This window comes from Agelaius tricolor, unplaced genomic scaffold, assembly GCF_023055355.1.
Source record: "Agelaius tricolor isolate 1412-34295 unplaced genomic scaffold, bAgeTri1.0.p SCAF_9, whole genome shotgun sequence".
Lineage (NCBI taxonomy): Eukaryota > Metazoa > Chordata > Aves > Passeriformes > Icteridae > Agelaius > Agelaius tricolor.
In genome coordinates, this window is record NW_027269269.1 from 21,069,977 (window position 1) to 21,083,060 (window position 13,084).

Sequence of the window (13,084 nt, forward strand, 5' to 3'; positions counted from 1 at the left end):
AAGTGCTTTGTTGATGTGGTCTCGAATTTCAGTTGTCAACCTACTGAGTTGAGGTTCACAAGGAAGACCAGGTTCTGAAACAGGGATTTGAAAAAGAGACAGAAAGTTCTGTCACTACCAGAAAGTCCGGTACTGTCAAAACAGGGCTGAGGCACGATGGACACACAGATACAAAACAGCCACAGACTTCCGCAACAAACTGGGGGAAGTACAGGGATAGAAATGGAGATTGGGAAACTGCAATCTTCTAATATTTCTCTCTCCTTCCTTGGCATTTTTGGCAGATCTGAGAACTGCAAGAATTTTCCAGTTTCAAAGGAGGTCCTGGTAGGAGACCAGTATCTCAGCAAGCCTGAGGGAAAACTTTCTGGGCTGCTGTAAAGGAGCTCTGTATCAGAGCCTCTACAGAGAGCAAAGGAATGTACCAGTACATTCCATGACTCTGCACTGTTAAGGAAGCTCTTGATAGCCTGGAAGCAGAAGACAAGTTTAAATCTACCAGCCTCTCCTCTAGAGCAAAGCTTAAGGTAAGAGTAATGCAACCCTGGGATGTACAGTCCAAAGCTTTACTTTAAAGGGTAACCAGACCACAGGAAACATGCAGCATAAGTTGTTGAAGCATCAAAGCATGGGCAGAACAACTGCTTGATGATCACTGTCGTGCCTCAAAAGGGAGAGGAATAAACAGTCTCAGCCACCCCTTGAGACATCCTTCTGGTTTGAGCTGGTTTGGCTTGCAGCACTGCCAGTTTCCCTGGGTAGCTAACTGGAGACAGCATCACTCTGGGAATCTCATATCGGCCTGGGAATTTCATATTCCCAAGGTCTTGCACAGGGTAAACACCTGGCCTGAGCGGGATGAAAGAATGAATGACAGAGAAAAAGGTGTCCAGACCCAGAGTCAGGGTCCAACATGGCAAAACAACGCTATGATAATACACATATTTTATGGGGAAAGAGCATTGCTTTGAGGGGACTAGTTCAAAACAGACAACTTGCATACAAAAGGGGACACAGGAAAAAAAGCCATGAAAGTACTTGTGAGAAAATAAAACTGAATATGCAGAAATTGTAAGAATGCAGAACAGAGGGAGTGAACAAAAGCAGTCAAGTGAAGAGGGACCGGCTATGCAAACATACGAAGACCTGAAATAAAATTTCCTTGTTTTTCGATTGCCTGCACTGCAAAGCAAGCGAGGAACATGTTACTAGGTGTCCTTAATAGAGTATATACAGTGACTTCACTAGATCTGTAAGCACAGAACAAAGTGGCCAGTAGCCCATTTATTTCCAAGAAATGATTAATAAAATTGAAGAGAAAAGCAAAAAAAAAAGAGAAAGAAAAAAAAAAGGTAAACTTCTTTCCCTGATCTTGGGATTTGTTTCAGTGTAAAAAGAGAGTACAACTTTACCTGTCAATTTATCACACAGTATGTGAAATGGCTACCCTAATTTTCAGTCCAACAATTATATTCCAATCCAATGGTAAAGTACTCAATAATCAATTCTATCTTGAGGCTTTTTTGTTGTTATTTTACAGAAGAAATATTCAAGTCTCCTGCTTTGGTTTTCACTCACTTTGATTGCTAAGGAAAATCCCAGATTTTGCTTACAAGAATGATTCAACAAATCTAAAGGATAGTCACAGTCAAATGGAAGGAAAGGGAAAGCAAAAACAAACAAAAAAGAATAAAGAATCAGTAAAAATCTAAACAAAGACAATAAATTGTATTAGAAATTTTTTTTCTTTTGGAAAACACTTAACTTTCAAAAAAATCTATTATACTGAAACAGCAGTTATTGATCCTCCTCGTGCATCTTAGGTGACAAAACAAGATTAAATAATAAAAAAAAAAGCTATAAAGTCTTGATAGTGGGCAGCTAAGAAAACATCATAGATGCAAAATTAGGCAGTCTGCATGCCTTGGAGATTCCCATCAGCTCCCTGCTATCTCTCTAACTAAAGAGGTGCAAATCCAGTCAGGCTTTCCATATGGTAAACTGAAACACTGACAATCTTAAGCACCAGTCTTCCACTGAGGGACACCTGGTAGGGACTCATCCTTATCCATATTTCAAAAGGCCTGGAAAGGACTGTCACAGCCTTCGAACATGTGCTTGAATTGACGCAGCACTGCTTGCTCAAGCTTACTTTCCTGCAGTTAAATGAACCAGGCACACTTACAGAGTTTGCTACTCTAAAGCACTGAGAACACATCCCAAACACAGTTTGGATGTCAGTGCAGTGGTTGCAAGGTCTGTGTCTGTCTGCACAGAATACATGGATGCATGAATACATGGCAGATAAATCCTCAGCCCCTCCCTTCCACCCTCCTCTCCAGTCTGCCAAAAAGTACTTCAGCCTCATAACTCTAAATTCAGCATTTTGCTGCTACCTTCCATCTCCGCACCTTTGTAGTCTCACTAAATTCTGACATTTTCCTCATATTCATAATTTGATTACCCAAATTCCAGAAAAGAAGTTAAGTTGTTTTGGTAAGTTTAATCCCTGTACATAATAAAAGGCAGGAGTTATGTGCCATGTTATGGGTTGTGTTAGGTCAAAGTTAACCACAGCACTTTAAAGAAGGTGCACCACTCAGGGAAAATACTGGAAACCTGCAAGGATGCTCTGAAAACACATAATCTGAAAAATATGAAGACTTCATTGCTAGGTATTAACACATATAACATATTACTATGTCTTTATCTGATACGGTAAAAGGGGGAAAAACCAACTCTGTCCTGTTTTAAGTTTATAACAAAATATATGCAGCCAAATGCATGTATTTCTGTGTAAGAATTAAGCCAGAGTCCTTCCTTCTTGCACAAGTTAAAGACAGGACCTACAGTAGTTGTTTATTAAACTGTCTGACCTTGCTAAATGCAGTTAGGTTAACATCCCATTAATCACCTGTCATTATATCTGCTACCCAGCAGAACAGAGTTTCCTGAAGAAGATGCCAGAGATAACTTACTGCAACTTTGATTTTCTCTCAGAATCACACTTCTGCAAGGAACAGACAGGATTATAATAACCTGTGTCTATCACTTCCATCATGCTGACATGGAAAAATGAACACAGAAAAATGCTTTTGAAATCCCATTGAAGAGTAAGAGATTGAGCCTAGAAGACCTAAACATTCTGTAAGACCACAATAAAGGATATTGTGAGTGAAGCAATGGCACAAATAGTAGCTGATTATTTGTTTGCTACAAAAATTAAGAGATCCCAAAGTTTGACAGAATTACTTCTCCTTACCTGCATTTTTTCAATCATCTCAAACAAGTCCACAGTCTGTGAAAAGGAAAAGACAACAGAGAAAAACAATTTGACATTTGCAGAAGCTAACATTATCTTCTGTGGTAACCCAGATATTGAAGGAGCCAACAGCTCCTTCCATATTTTGGCAAAGAAACTATTTGCTTGCTGTAGACCTGATGAAATTGTTCTTCCTTAATTGGTAGCATGGACAATACAACTGGCCAAATTGTCTTCTGCTTGTATTGCAAAAGCTTGACCTGAAACCCGGTCAGTCAGGTATCAGGAATTTCTCTCTTTCAATGGGTCAGATTGACTTGAGATAGAATGGCATAAGAACTGGTCAAATTAGCAAGTTTAGGATTCTCACAAAAGGAGGCAACTATACCTGTAAGACACACATGCACCCAAGCTTGATTTCAGTCAATTCCTCTGCACACATAACTCAAAGCATACACCAACCCCGAGCCAAACACGGACTGCTTTTACCTTGTTGGGGACAGCAGAAGTGAGGACACATGGAAAGCCTTCAGTGGGAGAGTCTATAACATCACTAAAACCCTGCACCACCTCCTCAGACCTCCTGCAACAGACAGAGGTGGAAGAGAAAAAAAAAGAAAGAAAAAATTAACTCTTAAGAGAATTCAAGATGTCAGTGCTTGCCTGCAGTGCCTCCTTTGCCCTTTGCATACTACTCCTCTCCCCAGGCCATTTCTTGCCTATAAGGAAGCTGTCATTACCTTTGAGAATCCCTGAGGTGGCTGAACTTACCACTTGCCACTTTCAAACATCCTGGATGTAACAGCAAAAATTTTCTGGCTTCTGACTGCTCTGTCTCTGCTCACATACAATATTTTCCTCACAACTGTCATGGAAGTGCTGAATGATTTTTCTTTGCCAAGTTCCTCTTCCATCATGGATTTGGAGCAGAATTAAGACACGTCTCATAAGAAGCTTTGTAATCACATCTCAAAACAGAACCACATAAAAAAGGATGAAACCTTTTTTATGTAGTTCTGAACCATCACTGAAATCAGCACCAAAAGAACAGCCCCAGTTGCCACGGCCTGGGTATTAATCTCAAAGACAGGAGTATAACAGAGATGGCACTAGAACAGAACCGATAACACCCTGCAGAGATGCAGGCACCGTTTTCTGTTACCACTGCTGGTACAGCAGCATGGAGATTAGGTGAGCTTTTGTCTGCACATCTGCTATGGAAAATATATTATTACTATGGTCCCTGCTAGAGCAGCAATGGGTACAAACAGCAGCAGGACTTTATTTGATTTCATAGAAGAGAAAATAAAAAGCAACACAAACACTACACTGTAGTTGAGAAGACATATCTGGCAGTGCCAAAGGCACTACAGACAGCCTCACAGCCAGCTGCACCTCTCCTACTGTTACTTTACAAGCATTCCACACCTCTCACAGTTTTTACTAGCAGTCACAATTGGGGTTAAGTCATGGTGAAGGCCACATAGGTGGGGCTGGGAACTAAGCACAAGTTTACAAGACACAAGACTCATCCACTTTGTAATGAAATCATGAATATGATTGTTAGGTGGTCATAGAATAGTTCACAGAACTATTGTAAGGTGGTCACAGAACAGTTTGGGTTGGAAGTGACCTTAAAGATCATCTAGTCCCAACCCCTCTGCTGATGTCACCTACTACATCAGATTGCTCAGGGCCCCATCCAACCTGGCCTTAAACACTTCTAGGGATGGGCCACGCACAGCTTCTCTCGGCAGTGAGAGTGCCTTGCTATCCTCTGAGTAAAGAATTTCTTTCTAACATGTAATACAAGTATCTTCTCTTTTAGTTGAAAACCATTCCCCATTGTCCTGTTACTACCTGCCCCATAAAAAGTCACTCTCCCTTTTTAATAAGCCCCTTCTAAGTACTAGATTCTTCTTTTCTCCATGCTGAACAACCCCAGCTCTCTCAGTCTATATTTGTAGGAGAGAAGCTCCAGCCCTCAGAACACCTTTGTGGCCTCCCCTAGACCTACTCTAGGAGGTTCACATCTCTCTTGTGCTGGGGATCCCAGAGCTGAATGCAGTATACCACATGTGGTCTCACAAGAGCAGAGTAGAGAGGGAAAATCGCCTCTCTCAACCTGCTGGCCGCTCCTCTTGTGATGCAGCCCAGGGTACATTTGGCTTTCTGGGCTGTAAGTACGCACTGCAGGCTCATGCCCAGCTTTTCCTCTACCAGAACCTCCAAGACCTTCTCCACGGGGCTGCTCTCAATGAGTTCATCTCCCAGTCTGTGCCCATGTCTGGGATTGCCCCAAACCAGGTGCAGCACATTGCACTTGGACTTATTGAACTTCATGAGATTCTCACAGGACCACCACTTCTCAAGCTTGTCCGGGTCTCTTTGGATGGTCCCTTCTTCTGTTGTGTCAACCACACCCCTCAGCTCTGTGTCACCTGCAAACCTGCTGAGGGTGCACTCAGTCCCACTGCCTACATCATTGGTAAAGATATCAAACATCACCAGTCCCAAGACAGAGCCCCAGAGACACCACTCATCACTGGCCATACAATCATCATACAAGGCATATAATAATCCTACAAGGCAATCAAGAATTGCTGTCCTGTAGCTATTAGATGCATGACTGCTGCTGCTTCCATGCTAGGAGAGTGGTCATGCAGACCCTAGCTTTGAAAGCAGTGGCTACATTCCCTCTTGTATGGAGGTACCACATATTTCTGTAATCTTGAAACTACTCTGTCAAAAGCTCCAAGAATCCTAATGCTCACCAGTTCTTTGACAATTCACAATTCATTTTAGTGGCCCAATGGCATAATGTAACTTGCATAAGGCTCATCAACACAAAATAACACAATGCTTCCATCCCACAATTTTCTCCTGAAATTCAAATGAGAGAGATCTGTATAATGCATCTAGAAATTAATGCCATAACGTGTCTGTGAGGGAAGACGTAGGAGTTAGTCTTGACAACCTCAAATAAATATTGAAATAGTTTGATGGCAAATGTTTTTTAAATTAATATTAATACTATACTAATACATGCTTTATTTATCATCCTCTTCATTTACTTGAAGAATGTTTGGGATGAGCAAAATTTATGTCCAAGGCAGTACATGAAACATTTTCCCTGTCTCATAAAAATCTGAAGATTCTTTTCTGTAAGCCCTAAAAAGGCACAAGTTTAATTTGATAAATTACCTTTTTCAGAAAGAAGTGTAACAATAGAACCTTTTGTGTAACTGGATGTCCTGGGGCCTTGTTTCATGCTAGTGTTTTCTTTGGCATGTCACTGAGGTGAATGCTGAATCATTCAGAGGAGTTAAATACACACCTGCATCATGGAAATCTGGCAGCTCCTACATGCTCAGTGTGGCCAGTCCTGCCCCTGTCCTCTAACCATAAATTCATCTCAACACTCTGGACTGACTGGAAAACTTCAGGCAGAAACTATTCTTTACCATTGAATCCTAGCACAGTTCTATTGACCAAATGAGTCCAGTAGATGCCAAAATCACCAGTCTTACTGTAGATTCAGGGATGTTCACAATTCTGTAATTATCCCAAATTAGGAATACACCACAGGCCTTTGAAAATCCAAGAGAATGCCTTAGATTTTACATTATCTTTTATAAAATATCACAAAAATTTGGGGCTATTTTAATTATCACTTTGAAGTCCACATTCAATTTCTGGAACTTTGAACTTCTGGAATGAAAAGCACTAGACTGTATTATAAAAAGGGAACATACTTCTTTTCAAATTGAAACTTCAAACTCCTTGACCACAGAAAAGAAGAACATCATCCTTCTGAAAAAGGAAAGCAATTCTGCAGATTGGGAAAGGAATATTTATGTGCAAATGTAGACTTGCTGAAGCTTTATTCTTAGGAAATGGCAATAAGGGGAAACATAGGGCCTAGAAAATGCTGAAGGCTAAAGTGGGATTTGCTAGTGACACTAACCAGTACATTAATTTCAAGCAGGCAGTCAAACTACATCTAGGTACTGCTGATCCACTGATAAATTCCACTCTCAATTCAGAAACAGAACAAGAAGAAACTTTGAACATCTCTAAGCCACTACAACTGTGCTCGTGCCTTGTATTCCTGTCTTGCAGCGTCCTCTGCTACTTCAGTCATAGGATCTCTCTACCCAGCTTTCAAAATCATTGCTATCTGCTGTAGCAATAACCAAGTCAACGCAAGTATTTGCTCTAAGAAAAACACAAATTGGACAGAATTTCATACACCCTTTCATAAATATTCCAGAGCAAATGGGGATTTGTTGCACTCTAAAAGGTAAGTGCCCCAAATCCTCAGATAACTGTTTTCCTGAAAGTTCACAGGGAAGCAGGTGTACAGCTGTTGTAAATACTTCTGCTCATCTGGAAGCCTTCCAGTAGGAGAAACACCACAGCGTGATTTGCAGCCATCTATGGAACAACAGTCAGCATAATAACTGGTGTCCCAGCCTGATAAGAGTTTCTTGCAGAGAGACACTAATATGTTTTTTAAATCCCTCACTAGAAGGGACAGGCAATTCAGAAGAACTGAAGGTAATGTGAGACAAGAACAGGCCTGAAATGCTCATAAGGAAAACTCTGGGCAACCACTTCTCCTGAGTAACAGCTTCTGCCGTTTCACTCCCTTATTTCTGCCTCAGAGAGGTGCATTTGCTTTAGCACATACAATTGTCAGCTATTCGGTGGAGACAGCTGAAAACATGACACGAATAGCCCTACTCTCAGAATACCTGTTCAGCTTTGAAAATTGCTTACACATGGATTCCTAGAGCTCAAGAGAAGGAATTACTGAAGCAGAACTAGGAAAAGGAAGCTACCACTAGAGATGAGAGGCAGTTTGCTCTCAGCTGGTCACAAACTTTCTGCCCACAGACTCTGACATCCAGTAAGGAACCTCTCTCCCCTCTGGCTGCTGGGCAGCTCCCGTGGAGGGCACCGCTCCCACTCGTGGGCAGCTCCCGTGGACGGCACCGCTCCCACTCGTGGGCAGCCCGTGCTCAGGACTTCGTGCACGCACAAAGAGGTGGGCAGGGTACCGGGAGAGCCCGGAGAACTCTCCCCGCCAGCTCTCCTTGCGGGGCAGGAGAAAGGAGGACTCCAGGGGGAAATTAATCTTGCCATCCAACCCGCACTCCCACCTCCTGAGAAGTCCCAACAGGAGAGGTCCCCCACTCCCAGGACGGCAGGAGAAAGCCTGCCGAGCCTCCCTCTTTCCTTCCAGGGAGACGGGCACCCGCTGCCGCCCCACGGCCCGCCTCCCCCGGCCGGAGCGGAGCCGGGAGGGCCGGAGGGAGGGAGGGAGCGAGGGCCGGGCCCACAGCCAGACCCGGACCTGCCTGGCTGGGCATGGCCATAGCCTTCCCCCTCCCCGGTCCTCCGCCCTTCCAGCCAACCCGCCAGGGCTCTTCCTGCTGCTCCAGCACTGCGATCCCAACGCCGGCAGCCGCTGCCCTGCGCCGTCCCCGGGCTGCCCGGGAAAGGCAGGGCCCCAGGCCCCACTGCCGCCGGCACCGGTCCCGGTGCCGGTACCTACCCTCCGCTGGCTCCGGCAGGGAAGCCGTGCTCCCGGGAAAACATGCTGGACTGCTCCGCTGAGTCAGCTCCCGGGTTCCCTCCTCGGGAGCTTGCTCTCCCCCGGCCTCGCCATGAAGAAGGGCACAGGCTCCCTGCCGGCCCCCCGCGAAGCCCCGGCTCCCGCCCCCACCCCTCCTCTTCCTCTCGGGTCGGGATTCACCGGATAGAAAGGGAAGGGATCCGCACGGCCGGGACCGGGCCCTGGCGGGCAGCGGCCCCGGAGAGCACGGAGGGGAGGAGGAGGAAGGATGGAGGACGAGGAGACAAGGGGGATGGGGTGATGGCTTCTGCCCCTCCTCCGCTTGGCAGAGCGGTTCCCCTGGAGCCCCCGCTGTGGGAGCCCATGGATGGAGCGCAGCGTGCAGGAGCAGCTGCTGGGACAGCCGAGCCGAGGACGCTGCTCTCCAGCTTGTGTGAGGGCAACACAAGCACAGCGTTAGACAGGGACAGCAGAGGGGTTTCGCTTATTCAACTCTGCTGTAGAACAACATCACATCTTCAGGTTCTCAATATCCAGTGAGGAAAGTGAGCATCAAAGCAGTTCTCCCCAAATCCCCATTCTTTTAAAGGGAAGGCTAGGAAGATACTGCATCCACTAAATCTAAATCCGTGTCATTTGGATCTGACATACATCAAGTACTGCAGAGATTTGGCTCTGCACCCCTTATGAAATAGCTCATTGATGCAATGTGTAAACTAGGGAGGCTCAATTTTTCAGAGGTCACAAATGCCTTAACCACATGTATTTCCATTCGCTCATCAACAGATTGTCATTCCTGATTAAAAAAAAAAAAAAGAAAAAACATGGTCTGCTATAGAAAAATATGAATATACCTGTGTTTAAATGAGAACACAGAGTTCTTCTGGACACGTTTTTTTTTTTTTTTCCCTGTGCCTCTCACTTTCATTCCACAGGATGATGTCATTTATTCTCTTTACATCAAGACCTATAAAAGCAGCAACTACAGCCTTACGCCAAATGTCAGCCTCGCACTGGGTTTTTCCTAACTAATGAAGAAGACACAGAACAGGAGACAGAATTTGCCAGAGAGCTAGGAAAAGATGTAAAGGAAGAGTGCAAACAGTATGGAGACAGACCAGGCAGAAAATATGAGCTAGCAGATAGAGAAAAAAGAAAAATGCAGAAAGCAAGGAGTTATTTCAAGGTTTTGGGGATGAATGCACCATTTTCATCCTAATGCTTCCTATAAATTCTACTCTTGAAAGACCTGGATAGAAATTATTATGGGGACTTCAAGTTTCTGTGGGTGGGCAAAGAGACTGTAAGAGTAAGGAATCAAGATAGGTGACAACTTTGAATGGACAAAGAAAGGGTCCACTTGCTGTTTTTAGTAACTTGCATGGAGCCAAGGTGACTCAATTTCCTTTTGTCTACCTCTTGTAATTCCCCAGAAGATCTGATGCTGAAGCATGGGATAATTCATACATCCTCACTCCAACTCAAATGCCTCCTAAATGGACCCAGGGCACTGAATAGAGCAGCTGCTCTCTGCACAAGCAGGTCTTAACTCATTCACCTGAATCTCTGAGTAGAGATGTGACTGGACCAAGGCAAAGAGCCAAGCTTGCCATTTCTGCTGCATCTAGGAAGGAGGAAGAGACATTATTTTTTGCTGTTAGAGAGGGCTGCCAGCAGTAACTACTGCCCTCCCCCATCTCAGGGTCATTATCAGCAGCGCTATCAAGCCTGGCCATGGTGAAAGCAAAGCATACAGAGAGGCTCAGGTCTTTCTGCCATTCTTGTTCTTCGGCAGCTTGCCACAACAGACAAGAGCCAACTTTGTTCACGTACAAAACCACACTGAACTCAGCTTTCATTTAGCTGCCTCACAGCTTTACCTAACCTTCTGTGTAACTCCAGTTGTGTACAAAGCCCTCAACACGCATAAGCAAAACAACAAACAATTATTAAATACCCTAATTACTGTTCTAATTACCTTCCTTTAGCAAGAGCAATATGAATAAATCACATGTAAGCAAATCACAGGACCGCTTCTGTTCCTCAACTTACAATCAAGCCAGCGATTGTTACTATTTACCCTGCTGATGCAAAAATATTCTCTGTTATAAGCCTTCTGTTGCAGTAAGTAGATTCAGCTCCTATTAATACTTGTGTTCTTATGTGACTAATACAGTGTACTTACAGTCTCAGATTTTAATCCCTATATGTGTCCGTACCTGCATGGATCATTAGGCATTTTATAGTGGTGACGTGTTTTAGGAACTGGGATATAAGTTTTTGTTCTTTCAGGTATCCTTGTACATTAATATATGTATGTACGCACATTAATATATGTATTACAGTAATTGCTGTCTATATCTTTTGCAATGTATTTTCCCATCTTTGTTAGCAGATTTTTTCAATGTGTTTCATTTCATTAGCATTTTCTCTTGCTCACATAGGAGAAGTCTGTATTAGCTGTAACACAGAAACTGGTCCCTGCAATTCTGTTAATTGAGTCATTGTAAGAACATCAGCAGCTCCACGGAAGCTGCGCAGTACCACATAAACACAGCAGTATATCCTTCAAGGGTAAACTCTTCAGGGCAAAACCTGTATTTTTTTAAGTTTTACTTCAATATTACACAAACTCATAGCTGCATCCACAGACAGAAACACACATGTTCTCACATCAGCTGTTTCCACAGATCTATGCACACAGTTTCTAAATATAGCACCGGGTGTGCACAGACAGCACCTCCCGCAGCGCACTTGGACTCCTCATTTTATGTCCAGGACTGACATAATCAGGGTGGGATTCCTTTGAGTCTAGGCAGACCCTCTCTCATGCCCCCCCATCCCTTTAGTTTGTTTCATTTCCTACACAGACATCCGCTCTCCCCACCTCCACTCTCCATTTCTCTCTCTGCAACTGCTTCTCTACACAATGCAGAATAGCACAATGTCTTTTAAAAAGCACACACACTTTCCCTGATGAGGCTGAAACTGCCCCAAACTCTATCCATTACACAACGCCACACAAGCAGCAGAGAAGATCTGGATCAACCCTCCCCCACCTAGCTTTGCTCCCATTCCTTCTAGATGCAAAATATTTTTAATTGGCATTGCAAGCAAGACGAGAATAAAAGCAGCTAAGCTCTTCATCCCCTACCTGAGCAAGGATCTCTCATCCCCAGCTGGTGAGCAGATGGAGACAGGGAACCCAGCTGCTCTCCTTTCCTTGCACTATCAATTATTCACGTAGGTTGCAGTGTCCTCCCTCTCCCTCCCTCCCTTTCCCTTCCGCTGCCCCCACCTGCAGCTGAATGGAGATCGAGCAGGTCGGTGCTGTCACACTTGAAACTAGAGATCATTGTCGATTGAACAGCCAGCCTGTGGAGCAGCTGTGCTCTTAAGCAGAGATTTGCCCTGGCAGAAGGGGACAGACTGGCAGCTCCAGAGGTGGAAGACAGGCAGCTCTGTACATCCACATCCTGCTCCCTGCGCTTCAAATCTAAGACCTGCAGGGATGACCTTTAAAAATGAAAGAAGGCTTTTTGGTTTTGTTAGGTTTGGTTTTTTGGTGTTTTGTCGGGTTTTTTTTTTACCAGAGGAAAGCACATTTTCCTAGTCTTCTCAAGTATAATGACTGTTATTTGGTGACAGTGAACTGGGTCATGCCAATTCATGTGTATAGATCAGAGCAGGAAGGGAAAGTAGAAGACTGGAAAAATCTGAAACATGATTACGTAGTACTGATTTAGTCCCGTAGCATAGGCACAGGGAGAGGATAATTTAAGGGGACAGGATGACATGGTACTTTCTGTAAATGCTTTTGGTCATCATGAATCATGAGACTGACCTGTGGGTTGGAATGATTCTTCAGTCGCAATTTTTGTAGATAATTAAAGGATTCTTATGTGGTACCAGTCTTAGGCAAAGGTAAAATGAATTCTGGCAGACCTGGGTCAAGGCATTTAAAGCATTTTGCCTTTGTAGAGGGCTACTGCCCACAACTGGGTGAATGTTCTAGATCTGCCTCACAGCAAAATTAGGTTGAAATCCCAGGACAAATCAACTGCTCCATTTTGCACTGGAGTAACTCACCCTGAATCATCCCAGTGCCATCAGTTTGCTGGGGACCCTCCTGCTGTGTCATCTCAAACATCACATTAATTTGTTCTGTTAATTCTTCCCATGATCATAGCTGTGCCAGAATCACCACAGAGACAAATTAAAAAAAAAAAAAACAAGCCAGA

The 13,084-nt window shown here is 44.0% G+C and overlaps 1 protein-coding gene across 11 annotated transcripts in view; it reads right to left on the reverse strand.

Annotated features, from left to right (window-relative positions):
• LOC139592806 (rap1 GTPase-activating protein 1-like) overlaps positions 1–12,301 on the reverse strand; it is a 44,565-nt gene extending 32,264 nt beyond the window's left edge. For 5 of the 11 annotated variants that reach the window (XM_071433087.1, XM_071433085.1, XM_071433086.1 and 2 more), the window contains exons 1-3: positions 8,823–8,978; positions 3,752–3,845; positions 3,263–3,298 (exon numbers count right to left, since the gene is read on the reverse strand). In XM_071433087.1, the coding sequence (XP_071289188.1) occupies positions 3,263–3,298; positions 3,752–3,845; positions 8,823–8,866 (174 nt within the window). In that variant the 5' untranslated portion in view covers positions 8,867–8,978. The other 6 variants (XM_071433089.1, XM_071433088.1, XM_071433096.1 and 3 more) reach the window with 3 other exon arrangements.
• Between the last annotated feature and the right edge of the window lie 783 nt (positions 12,302–13,084).